The 15,991-nt window shown below is 37.9% G+C and overlaps 1 protein-coding gene across 13 annotated transcripts in view; it reads right to left on the minus strand.

Annotated features, from left to right (window-relative positions):
• Window positions 1-468: 468 nt before the first annotated feature.
• tmem269 (transmembrane protein 269) overlaps window positions 469-15,991 on the minus strand; it is a 199,267-nt gene continuing 183,744 nt past the window's right edge. For 12 of the 13 annotated variants that reach the window (XM_070860093.1, XM_070860096.1, XM_070860090.1 and 9 more), the window contains one exon: window positions 8,207-8,720. In XM_070860093.1, the coding sequence (XP_070716194.1) occupies window positions 8,611-8,720 (110 nt within the window). In that variant the 3' untranslated portion in view covers window positions 8,207-8,610. Of the gene's footprint in view, window positions 3,041-8,206; window positions 8,721-15,991 lie in introns of those variants that run through there. The other variant, XR_011587616.1, reaches the window with a different exon arrangement.

Here is a 15,991-nt window from a genome sequence, read left to right on the forward strand (position 1 = left end):
TATGTCTCAGTAACTTTCATACTGGTTTTTATGTCGTATGAAGTTTTAATAAAGACCTGATCCTGCCATTACTACAACTGAGTGTGCTTAATCTGTCGTTTAAAGCAATGAAACGAAAAAGAGCAAGAAAGCAGTCCTGAAACTACTCTCGCCACAGATACTGTTTGACCTGCTGAGTATTTCCAGCATTATCTGTTTTTATTTCAGATTTCCAGTCAGTTGGGTTAGGATTGATATTATAAACAATACCAGCAGCTGGACCTAACATTCTGGAGTCAATTTAAAATTGCCCAAACAGTTTCCTAGAAAAGATGGGCTTGGGTTAGTTTCAACTTAATAAAATTGGCTTATTTACTTTAAAGCTGACCTCATCATCAACAAACACAATTTGGGCAATTTGCTTGCTACCATTTCCTATTATTCTACTACCTAAAAATATTTAGCACAAAAATGACAGACCATTAACAGTAATTTTGTTTTATTTTATTCGGGGAGAACAGTAGTTTTATGTTCAACAATGTGTAACTGAACTACAGGTATTACATAGAAAATAAATAGATGAAAATTCCAAATTTCTAAGCCGCTACCAAGAACAAGATTGTGTCATCAGATTGAAACTCTTTAATCCAGCATTAGAGAAACCACCCAGAATTTGTCAGTAACAGATTGTTTTACTTAGTTGCTATCTACATTTTGTCACAAAGCAGATTGATAGATCAATGGCAGTTACACTTCAGCAGTTTCCCCATTTGTTTCCTTGTTTACAGACAAACTTTGCTTTTGTTAAGCCAAGTTGAGTCTTCCCAAGGGGTCTGCCTCTTGGCAGAAAGCATTGTATTTACTTGTTTCATTAAATGTTGAAGCCTGAATTTGCAACTATTACACATGACGGGTTCCCAATCTGAGCTAGATTAAAAGTCTCCCTTACACGGAGAATGGGGCAGGAGAAAAAAAATGAGGCAGTCCCACTGTTGTTCTCCACCTTTCAGTGGCTCATTACGTATCAGTATCAGCTAGCCTCCTGAATAGGGGATTGTTAAGAAAAACAGGAAAAATAGAAATGTCTTCATTAGAAGTTGGCAGCCAGCATTCAAAGTGACGACTTCAGTACTTTGGGTGCAAGTTAAAATCATACATTGCAGCAGTCTCTCCACTGCAAGACTTGTGGCACAGTACAGGTAAGTCTCCAAAATGACTGCTTTCATTCTGAGGCAACTGAATCTTTACTTAGAGAAACAAAAGACACACCTTTAACTATAACAGTATGGTGGCAGGGGAAGTTTGTGCCCAATATGGTGTTGCCATTATCTACTCATTATGAGAAAGTGCTTTAAACTCTAAGTCAAATATGATTTGGTTATGTGAATTATTTTCAAAGATCCAAACTGACATTGAAGTTCAGGGTACCTCAGAGTCTGATTACATATGATTGGGTAAGATTCTGCAGTATTTAATTCTTATACACATTTTCAGTAAAACCATGAAGTAACCTATCAAGCTTCTCATCACAACAGATATGATTGCTGGTATCTGTTGAATGTTGTTTAAATTGTACGGTACCCAAATTACTAGAAGGTCCATTTTAAAGTACTCACATATACATTGTGCAAACAAGTTTATATTCTGAACATTGCTACATACAAAATGGAAAAGAAATTGAGCAGTTACTGCTTTTACTGTCAATGACAGATCAAAAGTAGCATTTAGCTAAACTTGACTAGAGAGGAGTCACAAAGTTTGTCTGTTCTGTACAATGGAAACAAAAATGGCTATAAAGATGAAAACAGGTAATCATTTATATCAGACATGCAACATACACCTTTAGATTCACAAAGAATAATAATTCCCTATAAAACATGCATTATTCTTTTTATAGAAAAAATCTGTATGGCTCAAAACCAGTTCACAATTTCTAGAATACAAAGACAATTGGTTACAGTTCAGTTGAGGTTCTTTAGTCAGAAGCCTGCATTCGGTTACCTCTTTGCATGTCACTCACAAACCAACGTGTTGAAGTCTCAGCTGACTGAACTGCACAAAACATGAATTTTTCAGGAAGGAGGACCTTGAGTCAGTTTGAATACAACAAATCCCTCAAACAAAAGCTGGTTCATTCATTCTAAGCTGACCTCAATGTGGTGTTTGCACACCCTAAGCTAGGCTGACCCAAAATGTGCTCTGGGAGTTTTTAAGGACATGCACACATTAGGTTCTGACTACTAACTTCTAGAATCTAGAAAATACACAGCCCTATAAAGTTATTCATCAGTTTGGGCTTTATTTCTGTTTACGACAGTATACAGATTTTAAACATTAAAGATTAAACCTTATTAAATGGCAGTTTCTATCTGTAGGTTTTATATTGTTGGCCACTTAACAGTGAAACCATTGTCCCTTTATCCTTAAAGATGCAACTCATACCTCATGAATGGTGTTTACACTTTAAATTTTTTGTGCAGAGGGGGGAACTTCAGTGTCTACCTCCCCTCATTTTTCCTACAAATTAAAAAAAAATAATGCATTGACATATGATTGTTCTGTTCTGTACACCATTATCAATGACAAATTTGCAAGAGTTTGGAGGGAAGAGGGATTTTACCTGGTAACTAAATGCAAGATTAATCTGTGACCAAATATATCATTTTTGAAACCATATTAATACACATATGTGAATAGTATAAACTTTTGTAGAATTCTATCACTGTTCCATGAAGATGTGCCATGTTCAAATGGTCTTTAAAATCAAATTGAGTTCAATCTATTTACAAAAACACATTGGATTTAACCCTTTGAGCACTGAAAGCACATTTTTAGCAGCCATGAAATGTTTAAAAAGCAGCATACTCTTTACTAAGTTTCCAGTGTTTCATTTCATATTAATAGGTATCACAGCTGGCTATAAAGGAGCTTTAGGCTATGGAAATATTTGGTAAAGAAATCCTTCTAGGTTTTAAAGCTTTCTCTATGAAGGATGATGAAAACAAGCAAGTCCATCTTCACATCATCCAAATTGAGCTTTGAATACCTTGATTCATATCACCTGTGGAAATTGATAGAAATTTCTTCAGCAGATGTTAAATTATAGACTAGAATATTACCGAGCACAGTAAATGCTGATTTAACAGCAATCTTCAAGAAAGGAACTGAAGAGATTCCTAATTTAGTGGAGTGGAAAATAACTACGGGCTAGAATCATCTCAGGTCCAGAAAGAGGACCTAGAAGTTAGGAAAGTTGGCTGAGCTGGATAAGCTCAATGACCTTTTCCTGTTCTTTTTGTTTAACTTCCAACTCTGCTGGAATATATCTTTTCCCATCATTTTCATATCCAGTTGTAACATTCCATTTAATGTTAATAAGGTAAAACTTAAAATGTATTAGGATACATTTGATGCTTGTTTGGTAATGATGGCTTATTTTTGATGCTAGTTCCTTTCTGTTTTTCTATCCCAAAAGGTTTCTCACAAATGTTAAAATGTATTTTTCAGTATGAAACCATGATATTTGATGATTGGCACAAGAAATCACAGTCAAATCATCAGTGCAAAATAACAATCTAGTATAACTGACATTTCATCCTCTCCCCTCCCTCAATTAGATTTGGGTTGGGTTTAATCCAAGAAAATTGTAGGGTTTTATTGACCCTCCCTAAATTGTAATTAGCTGTGGGTTTGTTCTCACCTTCAGTACGGACAACTACTTTTCCCAGTCCAAATTTATATTAAAAAAATGGATGAATACTTATAAGAAAACACTAACTGCCCACATTTACCAACGACTGTTTGTATCTATTATTGATTCAACTATAGGATCACATAGTTCCCACAAATGCAACTTCAATGCTCATAGAGTTTTAACATGCTGTTTGCCAGGGTTTAGTATTCAAAGTGCAATCTTATGTGCAAAAATACCACTTATAAAAAAATGCCGTTGATATTATGGAAAAATCCTCTTCTATAATTTACTTTCTTTAGTAATAGTGAACCACATTTGTGTAATTTCTGTTCTGATAAATGAAAGGGTCATCTGGGCCTTGTCAGGACCAACTTTTGTATAGCAGATACCATTTACGAATGGGCCACAAAAAATATTTTGCACAGATGCACAATACACTTTTGGGGTAGGGAAAGAATGTGGTTTTACACTAATATTTAAAAAGTACTTAAAACCCACTAGAATGTGGATGAAAAGTTGTTGCAATACATATCACACTGTATTCAGTTAATATATCAACCGTAATTTTTGGTTTTCCCAAAAATGTAAGCTCAGGAAAATTTCTTTCCTTCTTTTAAACATTCAAGTACTGTGTCCAATTTATGTACTGCTTCACTTTGCATTATGATTTTTTTCACCAAACAGTATGACATTTCAGGAAAGGTGTGCTGATATAAGGGATGCAAGGCATATGCCCTTGCTGTACTTGAAGCGACATGAACAATATCCTAATATAGAATTAGATAGGAATTGTAACTATGTCAACTACAGCACAACTCACCAAAGCTGATGGCCTGGTGGTAAAGCACAGAAAGTGCTGAAGGATATTTTGAATGTTTTGAAAATTATTTTGCCTAATAATTGAGCACTCATTTTGATGGTGGTGGAACTTTGTGGCAGCTGTCATTAGTATGGCTAAGACCTTTGTTCTCCCGCAAGATACACTGCACCAAAACGGCCAACACTTTATAATTTGATGTCGCAATAGCTTAGTCACAACGCCATGCTGTCAGTTCCAAACCATGTACAGTATGGCACAGTTCCTCATTATATATTCTGTTTATACCACATTCCAGGTAAATAATTAAAAATAAAACTGATAAAATTTTCATTTCCAGCACAGACTATACTGGTGTGGATTGTGGACTGACTCTAGAGGTTATAACTAAAATTACAGGTTTACTGTTTTCCAAGGAGAAAATGTTGATTCACAGAATATGATCCCTAAACATCATAAATCAGATGCCCTGATTACAAACAGATAGAATTGTAGAATACAATCCCTGAAACATTTATAAAAAGTTGTGAAATTTCAAGTGATAAAAACTGAATTTAACTTAATCCAGTGGCACCAATAATGACTGTTCATTGCTTCAGTGTGAACTGTTCTCAATTGTAATGCCATCAAGTGATATAAACTACCAAAAATATTTTAACATGCATCTTCACATGTGGCAAATTGAGTTTATTAAAGCTACTTTTATGTATTTACATGTTTAGCTGGTATATAACAGAATACAGAATGGATACTGTTTAATCCTGTGCCTACTTTTGTGCAGAGTCTCAAATGAAAGTTCATTGACTTACGTAGGGCCAAGATCCCAAACAGTTGTAAAAGCAGACCATTGTTCATTCATAATTGAAGCAATTGGAAAGCCATAGGGCCCCTGACAAGCAAGCCCCTCTTTATTTCAGTTTGTTAATATGCTATGCTGATTCCTCCTGAGTCCATAGTCTAGATTTCCCAATTGGCTTTAATGCTGGTATTAACCTGTTTAAAATAGATTATGTCTAGGCCCAGTCATCCTGAAAGTGGCTCTCTCAACCATACAACAAACTCACCAGGGAGAGTGATATATGAAAGGGTTGTGGATTGTAGGTTGCAACCTGATACAATGCTATGTTCCAAATTTCACCTATGTACATCTGTGGCCAAGTTGGGTCTATGTGTAACAGAAGTAACAAAGCAAGAGTCTGCAAGGAACCACTGTGAGAGAACTTTCAATTGGAAAGGTATTGTGAAAGGTTTAATCACATCCAATATAGGCAGGCTGAAAATAAAGACAGACATTTGGTAAAGCAACCTGGGAGCTAACATGAGTCTGAAGAAAAAAGGAAACTGAGAAACTTTTTGTAATATAGTTGCATGGGGAATGCACATCCTGCAGGTGGACTGTATTCTCTCATGAACGTGTTATCTAGGCAGGAAGCATTACCATCCTGAATATCTGCATGTTGAGGAGTTTGCTGAGATGTCTTGGATCAAAAATCAGGCATGTAGTGTCCTTAATTTATAGGTACAAGAAATTTGAAGAGCCTCCTTCCTCCACTGTGTTAAGTGTGAAACAATGTGCAGATGTTGCCTAAACCGCATCATTCTCAGTTTGGGGTTGATTGCAGCAATCAACTTAAGAAACAACACTGTGAAATATGCAGGAACATTTAAATGGATATTCTTCAAATCTAATCACTGGCTGCATGTTGGAACTTCAGAGGAGAAGTTGGAAGAAAGTCAACAGCTTTTTATGGAGATAAATGAAAGGGCAAGAGTTTTTTTCTGGTCTAATTTTAGGATTCAGTGCCCTGATAAGAGAATCTTTTTTGGAGGTTTGATGCCACAATGGAAGGATTCCTAGGCCATTATGATGTGAAACAAAGTGTACTGATTTGCCTCGGCCTAAGCATGGTTGCAGCAATGGCTTTGAATTATTGTTGATGTATTTTATACAGCATTTCAGAATTTCTTGTGCCAAGTAAGGAGTCACCAATATAAAGATTTCCAAGAGATTAGTTTGATCAATTGAGAAACCAATGATGCAAAGGCACGAGCTGCGATGAAAAACATTGTTTGTGGCAGTAGTTCTTGTGGCTATTTCCAACACTTCAAATAGCACACTGATCTGACATTTTTTAATTTGAGGTAGCAAAAGTGTGCATTTGGCTCATCATCTTGTGAGAAAACGCCACTCAATGAACCTGGTATTGTGCCATTATCTGTTTAATGCCATGGGCCTATTGCATGTCTCCCAAGTCCAGGAATTTAGATTAATTTTCAAAAGTGGAGTACATCATTTAGAAGGGATAATTCTTAAAATTCCTCTTCACCCAATGAAGCATAAAAGAATCAGCCCGAAGTATGCTGTGAATAGTGTATGATTCTGTATTCAGGGTTTAGTAAAAACAATCTTGGAAAGAAAAGAGAGATTTATCTACTGCCTCACCAAAGATAGCATGCTAAGCCTTTGCATGCCCAGAAAGGAGTATCCAAAGATGACATGAGTTGAAACTTGCAAAGAGAGTGATAACAGAATTGTTTTACGTGGCTCGCACTGCTAGTGTATGGAAATGTAGAACACTTGCATTAAGTTGATCCAGAGTTTTACAGGAACATATAACTGGCATAAGCTTCTTAGCCCTTTGATTCACTTTAAGAGTGTGGCTAAGAAAATGGCGTACAGGAGAGTCAATGTGTTTGCTTCAAAGACAGTATCCTTTACTTCATTGGGGAGTTCAGGGTGGTTGACAGAAAAGCTATCAAAGATCCTAATAGTGTTATCCCACTGGCGAATGCAGTTTAACATTTGCTGATTGCTACAAACCACAAGCCAGCCTGTATCTAATCTGACCAGGAGGGGCATGTTTTATTTTATGATTAAACCTGTAAATATTGAAGAATCTGACTGGTACTGAGTGATAAGTTATAAGGAAGGTATACTTCTTCCACTTGACCTGGTTTGAAGGTGGGCGACAGCAGTATAAACACTAATAAGCTGGGCAGCGAAAGCTTCTGTGGTTATATGCCCTGACTCTGGACCAACATCTGTCTTGGTACAGCAAAACAGATTCAAGGAGAATTCCATTATGTCTGACTCAGGAACAAATGATATCTGAAGACTAATTCAAGTTTGACTGTTGATGGGGGTCTGTCGGTGGCAGGATGCCTCAATGGCCCCTGCGTAGGCTGAGCAGCTATGTGTCTGTTGCTTTGTACCAAAGTAGATGGTCCTTTCAGTTTAGAGGAGCACCAAGCATTTTCGAATCACGGAGCTGTAGAGGCTGGACAATACCTGTTGGAATTTTATGCAATGCATAATCCAGTGGACATTTTTTTTTAAACTTGGGTTGTTGAACGAAAGGCAGAGGAAAAGAAAACACTAAAATTAAATTTGAAAACAATGATCAGCTGTCACCAACTGGAGTGAGCTGCAGAGTATTTCTGGGGTTAGTGGTGGGGGAGGGATGAAAAAGGATGACTAAAAGGGGCATGACTTTATATGACATGAGAAGGAGATTCAAAGGACCATTGCTCCTATGCTCCAATGTCTTATAAATTATTGTTGTTCACACAATTCTCCAATTAATAACTTGGGTTTATCCTAATTATCAGTTATTGTGGAGAATAAGACTGAACAAATTTGTTTCACTTTATTAAAGTGAAAAGTTCAAAATGGAGAAAAATAATTTTCTGAATACATCATTAATACTTTTCTGAATATATTAAAAAAGTGCTCAAACTTTTAATGAGCGATTTAAGTACAGAGATCTTATCCTCCAGAACTCACAATCGAAACAGAGGAATAATATGTTCTGTACCTGTTATTTTGGAGAACAGGAAAAAAGTCAGAAATTATATATATCTAAAAGCAAATACCTGCGAATGAGAAAAACTGTTAATGAAACGCAAAATAAAAAATAAAGGTACCTCCAGAATTGTCAGAAAAATTAAACAGAAATGGAGTCTATATCAGTCCATTAGCTAGGTCAAAAGGGTCAATCCTTCTACAGTTTTCATGCACGAGGCTGTCTTTTTGTCATTTGATAAGAATCACTCTTGGGCTCTGTTTGCTGAACTGCTGCATCAAACCTGTCCCTGTGAAGGGAAAGGATGAAACATGGATTTAACACTCGTAACCCCACAGACTAGATGGGAAGAAAGTGTAGGAGAAACACCAAATCAGATAGTATGTGCAAGCCAACCGCAGTGGACAGCAAAACAACACCATCAGACCTAGAAAACAGAAAAGAAAAAGTCGTTTCAAATATTCAATATAGCCTGCATGTGCTTCTAAATACATTTGCTATTAAACTAAGCACTTGCTTAAGACAAATTGATTTTAAAAATGTTCACAGCATTTAATTTTTCTTGGTTAGTTAATGGAACTTTTTTTTAGACTTAATGATTACATAGTGTGTTAATATATATGAATTCTACTGTCGAGCATATACATATCCCCATTATAGTACCATTATACTGCATCCCATGCTTCAAGGCAGCAACATATTATGTTACTAAACCTAGAACTTGTGATTTATTACATTATCTCAACACTCTATACTAGCTGTTATTTTCCATACTGTCATGTGCTTGTAATCATACACTCTATAGGGAAAGATATACATCCTGTAATGAAATATGATATTAAAAACTTTTTATAATGAATTCAGCACTTAGTATTTACGGTGTGCATATATGTATACTTATGTCTTGATTAAGGAGCTAGCCACCAGAATACCAAAGGGCAGAAAATGCTAGTTGGAGTTGTGTACAGACCACCAAACAGTAGTAGTGAGGTTGGGGGCAGCATTAAACAAGAAATAAAGGATGTGTGCAATAAAGGTACAGCAGTTATCAAGGGCGACTGTAATCTACATATTGATTGGGCTAACCAAACTGGTAGCAATGCGGTGGAGGAGGATTTCCTGGAGTGTATTAGGGATGGTTTTCTAGACCAATATGTCGAGGAACCAACTAGAGAGCTGGCCATCCTAGACTGGGTGATGTGTAATGAGAAGGGACTAATTAGCAATCTTGTTGTGCAAGGCCCCTTGGGGAAGAGTGACCATAATATGGTAGAATTCTTTATTAAGATGGAGAGTGACACAGTTAATTTGGAAACTAGGGTCCTGAACTTAAGGAAAGGTAACTTCGACGGTATGAGGCGTGAATTGGCTAGAATAGACTGGCAAAGGATACTTACAGGGTTGACGGTGGATAAGCAATGGCAAACATTTAAAGATCACATGGATGAACTTCAGCAATTGTACATCCCTGTCTGGAGTAAAAATAAAACAGGGAACGTGGCTAACAAGGGAAATTAAGGATAGTGTTAAAACCAAGGAAGAGGCAGATAAATTGGCTAGAAAAAGCAACAAACCTGAGGACTGGGAGAAATTTAGAATTCAACAGAGGAGGACTAAGGGTTTAATTAAGAGGGGGGAAAATAGAGTATGAGAGGAAGCTTGCAGGGAACATAAAAACTGACTGCAAAAGTTTCTATAAATACGTGAAGAGAAAAAGATTAGTGAAGACAAACGTAGGTCCCTTGCAGACTGATTCAGGTGAATTTATCATGGGGAACAAAGAAATGGCAGACTAACTGAACAAATACTTTGGTTCTGTCTTCACGAAGGAAGACACAAATAACTTTCCGAATGTACTAGGGGACAGTGGGTCTAGTGAGAAGGAGGAACTGAAGGATATCCTTATAAAGCGGGAAATTGTGTTAGGGAAATTGATGGGATTGAAGGCTGATAAATCCCTGGGGCCTGATAGTCTGCATCTCAGAGTACTTAAGGAAGTGGCCCTAGAAATAGTGGATGCATTGGTGATCATTTTCCAACAGTCTATCGTCTCTGGATCAGTTCCTATGGACTGGAGGGTAGCTAATGTAACACCACTTTTTTAAAAAGGGAGAGAGAAAACGGGTAATTATAGACCAGTTAGCCTGACATCAGTAGTAGGGAAAATGTTGGAATCAATCATTAAGGATGAAATAGCAGCGCATTTGGAAAGTAGTGACAGGATCGGTCCAAGTCAGCATGGATTTATGAAAGGGAAATCATGCTTGACGAATCTTCTGGAATTTTTTGAGGATGTAACGAGCAGAGTGGACAAGGGAGAACCAGTGGATGTGGTGTATTTGGACTTTCAAAAGGCTTTTGACAAGGTCCCGCATAAGAGATTGGTGTGCAAAATCAAAGCACATGGTATTGGGGGTGATGTACTGACGTGGATAGAGAACTGGTTGGCAGACAGGAAGCAGAGTCGGGATAAACGGGTCCTTTTCAGAAAGGCAGGCAGTGACTAGTGGAGTGCCGCAGGGCTCAGTGCTGGGACCCCAGCTCTTTACAATATACATAAACGATTTAGATGAAGGAACTGAGTGTAATATCTCCAAGTTTGCAGATGACACTAAACTGGGTGGCGATGTGAGCTGTGAGGAGGATGCTAAGAGGCTGCAGGGTGAACTTGGACAGGTTAGATGAGTGGGCAAATGCTTGGCAGATGCAGTTTAATGTGGATAAATGTGAGGTTATCCATTTTGGGGGCAAAAACATGAAGGCAGAATATTATCTGAATGGCGGCATATTAGGAAAAGGGGAGGTGCAACGAGACCTGGGTGTCATGGTTCATCAGTCATTGAAAGTTGGCATGCAGGTACAGCAGGCGGTGAAGAAGGCAAAATGGTATGTTGGCCTTCATAGCTAGGGGATTTAAGTATAGGAGCAGGGAGGTCTTAGTGCAGTTGTACAGGGCCTTGGTGAGGCCTCACCTGGAATATTGTGTTCAGTTTTGGTCTCCTAATCTGAGGAAGGACGTTCTTGCTATTGAGGGAGTGCAGCGAAGGTTCACCAGACTGATTCCAGGGATGGCTGGACTGACATATGAGGAGAGACTGGATCAACTGGGTCTTTATTCACTGGAGTTTAGAAGGATGAGAGGGGATCTCATAGAAACGTATACGATTCTGATGGGACTGGACAGGTTAGATGTGGGAAGAATGTTCCCGATGTTGGGGAAGTCCAGAACCAGGGGACATAGTCTTAGGATAAGGGGTAGGCCATTTAGGACTGAGATGAGGAGAAACTTCTTCACTCAGAGAGTTGTTAACCTGTGGAATTCCTTGCCGCAGAGAGTTGTTGATGCCAGTTCATTGGATATATTAAAGAGGGAGTTAGATATGGGCCCTTACGGCTAAAGGGATCAAGGGGTATGGAGAGAAAGCAGGAAAGGGGTACTGAGGGAATGATCAGTCATGATCTTAGTGAATGGCGGTGCAGGCTTGAAGGGCCGAATGGCCTACTCCTGCACCTATTTTTCTATGTTTCTAATATCAATTTCTTTGAGAATCTGTGGTATGTTTTTCTTATGGTACTTTTTAAACACCTGACAATCAAATTACCATCCGGCAACAATTTTCCTTCCATTGAATTTGTGAAGCATAATAAGAGTTACAAAAAAATAAGTGTGACATATATACAAGACTTATATATCAAAAATTAAGGGGTTTCACAGGGTTGGACAGAATCGGAATCAGATCCCCAAAACACCAGTGAAATCCCAGAATACCATGTAAGAAAAATGGAATTTGACCTTTTAGTAATCATAAATCAGTCACTTTGATAATTACTTAATACCCTCACCGTTATAAAACAGTGTATCCTCTGACTTGCTGTAAGGAACACTATGGGACCCATGCTAGTATGTGTGCTTCTCCGCCTCCGCTTCAGCCCATCTACTGCTGAAACCCTCATCCGTGTTTTTGCTGCCTCCAAATTCAGCTATTGCAATGTTCAGGCTGGCCTCCCATCTTCCACTCTCCATAAACTTGAGCTAGAACTTTGCTGTCTGTATCCTAACTTGCACCAAGTCTTGGTCACTGCGATCCACCAACACCTCAAATTTAAAATCCTCCCAAACCTTTTCACCACTCCACCTCTCTCTCCTCCTTTATGATGCTACTTAAAACCTACCTCTTTGACAAAGCATTTAGTCATCCTAATGTCTCCTTCTTTGGTTTGGTGTCAATTTTTGTCTGATTACATTGCTTTGAAGCATCTTGGGACATTTTACTACATTAAAGGCAGGTTCAGATATATATAAAATATATACACACACACACACACACTGGTATCTATATATTTATATTTTGACTTTATCACTTCCATACTGTGGCCGGGACTTTGATTTGTGGCCAGAAAGTCACAGGCTCATTGTGTGGAATTTCCTGACGTGCATTCCTGCATGCGTCAGGAGTGCTGCTATGTCCAGCATACATTTCCTGTTCATTCTACTTCTCTGTCACATTTAAAAGTGTCACAATTCAAAGAAAAAGAAGAATGGTCCAGTAACAAATGCTGGAGCTAGGATCACTGTTGTCTCTTAACTGGCATCTGTACAAATGCACTCTGTGCTAACTTAACAGCAGCAGCCTCTTTACTCTATGAACTCAGCTTTTTAACCTTAAAGGACTGCTTTACATGGTATAAAGTTCCTGCCTTTATAAAACAGTGCATCTTCTGATTTACTGTAAGCAGTGCCATGGGAGATTTGCTGGTATATTATAAAAAATGGTACAGCTCTCCCACATTTCCACACGGTTAAACTTTTCCTTTTTTATCCAATACATGACAAGTGTCACGCTCATATTTCTGTGTACTTTTTGAAAAAAATATAAACAAACGCAATCATTTGACACCAGAGACAGAACTTCTGTGATCTTGAGTGACTTACCAAATCATAATTAAAAAGAGAAAAAAAACTCAATTGTGAGCTATGGCCAGAAGAGCAATTACACTCAGACCTCATCCAGTATTTACCTAACAGCAATTACTCTTAGCTACACCTAGCAGCTGCATTACATGGATCTTATAAAACATTTCATCCAATTTACACTATCTACATCATCTATATCTTGTTGTAAAGCTTGAACATCCTGTATATTTAACACCTACTTCCTTTTTTTCTGTCACACTTTTCTATCACAGTTATGCTTGGTGCTATTTCTTAGCAATATTTCTTCTACTTTTCTCTCATTCTTCCCACTTTGGCTTCCTGCCCACAAAATTTCTTCCAGGTGATTAGCTGGTAATTAAATTTATTATTTAGAATTCAATAATATGTTATTTTTTTCAGGCAGCAGAGGGTAGTTGAGTGAACTAATCACATCACTTAACCAAAGATTTCTGAATCCTTTTGTCCACTGTTTTTTCAGGAACTGAAATTTCTATTATATAAAATAAGATTTAAATATAATTAGACAAAAACTTTACATGTTTCATAATAACATTATTAAACTTACCTATAAAATAATCTTTTGTGTGTTTGAGTAACTGCATTAATGTTTTCATATGAAGGTCTCAGTTTTTCTCAAAAGCCTGGGGTCAAAGTTTAGAATGTAACATGGAGCTAACAGTCTGATAGTATCAGGAAGATGTCGCAGTGTGAGTGTGTGCAGAGTACACAATCACTCCACCATACAGCTGTAAATTGTTTTCTTGTGATTGAAAGGCAGATTGTCCTGTGGCAATATTTTTAACTTTCTTCCAAAGAATTACAAACCACACTGGAGAACAAGTTTACAATATTTCTCTTTAAGAAATGGTCATATTTTAATTCTTATCCACTGCTGAATTGAACTGCTTAAATTCTACCTCAGACCAAGCCAAACAGGACAAAGCAAATGTCCTTCCTGCTATTTATACTTACAAATCCAAAATAATTAACTATTTATTTTTCTCAGTGGAAAGTCCCTCTCCCCTTCTTTATTTTGGCCTTATGTATAGTTAAGAATCTTTGGAGGTGAAATTACCACTTTCAAAAAGGCTCGTTAGCGCTTCCAGCTCTTGGTCCGTAGCCCTGTAGGTTATGCCACTTTAAGTGCACATCCAAGAATTTTTAAAATGTGATGAGGGTTTCTACTCTACCACCCTTTCAGGCAGTGAGTTCCAGACCCCCACTACCCTCTGGGTGAAGAAATTCAAGTCCCCTCTAAACTTCCCCCCAATTACTTTAAATCTATGCCCCCTGGTTATTGAGCCCTCTGCCAAGGGAAACATGTCCTTCCTATCCACTCTATCCAGGCCCCTCATAATTTTACACACCTCAATCAGGTCTCCCCTTAGCCTCCTCTTTTCCAAAGAAAACAGACCCAGCATCTCCAATCCTTCCTCATAGCCAAAATTCTCCAGTCCAGGCAACATTCTTGTAAATCTCCTCTGCACCCTTTCCAGTGGACGCACATCTTTCCTGTAATGTGGTGACCAGAACTGCACACAGTACTCCAGCTGTGGCCTAACCAGTGTTTTATACAGTTTAAGCATAACCTCCTTGCTCTTGTATTCCATGCCTCGACTAAGAAAGGCAAATATTCTATATGCCTTCTTAACCACTTTATCTACGGCCTGCTACCTTCAGGGATCTGTGGACCTGCACTCCAAGGTCCCTTTGTTCCTCTACACGTTTCAGTGTCGTACCATTTAATGTGCATTCCCTTGCCTCCCCAAATGCATTACCTCACACTTATCCAGATTGAATTCCATTTGCCACTGTTCTGCCCACCTGACCAGTACACTGATATCTTCCTGCAGTCCGCACCATACATTTACTGTATACATTTTGTATGACATTTTATCGTTATGGTCCAAAGTCATGATATTCCATTACTAGATATTAGACAGTAATGGTAAATTGATCCTAAGGGGCATGGGATCTGCTTATGTGAGAGACCAGTGACGATGAGCTTGAGAACATATCTATAGCAGATCTTAAATTTGTTACAGTGGGCCTATCCACAGCTATCACTCAGTCATTTGAATGAAGAGGTTAAAACACATAGCAGACTACAACTCCCAGAATGCAGTAGTATAACTGCACAAGCACTATGTGGACACAAACTCCGAACATGCCGTCACATAATACACCGGAATTGTTTAAAATGAATGAAACAAAGGTTGGTCATTCATAGAGCATGCCATGACTTGCTGTTTGTCAGTGCTGCCACTCTTCCCCTCACTCCAGCAATACAAATAGTCTGTGGACTGACAGCAATAAAATCCAGAGAAGCTATCCGAATCACTAAATACTGTACTTTGAAGGTAGCTATGCTTTTGTAAAATATACAAACACATCGGAACAATGTAATCAGAACATGAACTTTTGAACTTAGATAAGTAACAGGAAAAACAATGTAATTAACCACTTACAAGTATAATTTATGCAATTACAGAATGTTACATGCAGATTTCTCTAACTGCTGTTTGTGAGACAAACTCGTTTACTTACATGGTTTTCAGCTGCAAACTGAAACTGACAGTACATTCCAGCCTTAACAGTACCTGACCTAACAATAATTCATCTGTGAAAGATCTTAAGAAAAAAATCTCAGTTTGACCTGTATTTAACCCAATCATTTATTTGAATACAGAGCAATTACACCCATTAGCCATAAAAGGGCTGTTACAAATTGAGGTCTGGCATAGGCACTTTCTCATGGTTCA

This window comes from Pristiophorus japonicus, chromosome 18 (genome assembly GCF_044704955.1).
Source record: "Pristiophorus japonicus isolate sPriJap1 chromosome 18, sPriJap1.hap1, whole genome shotgun sequence".
Classification (NCBI taxonomy): Eukaryota; Metazoa; Chordata; class Chondrichthyes; family Pristiophoridae; genus Pristiophorus; species Pristiophorus japonicus.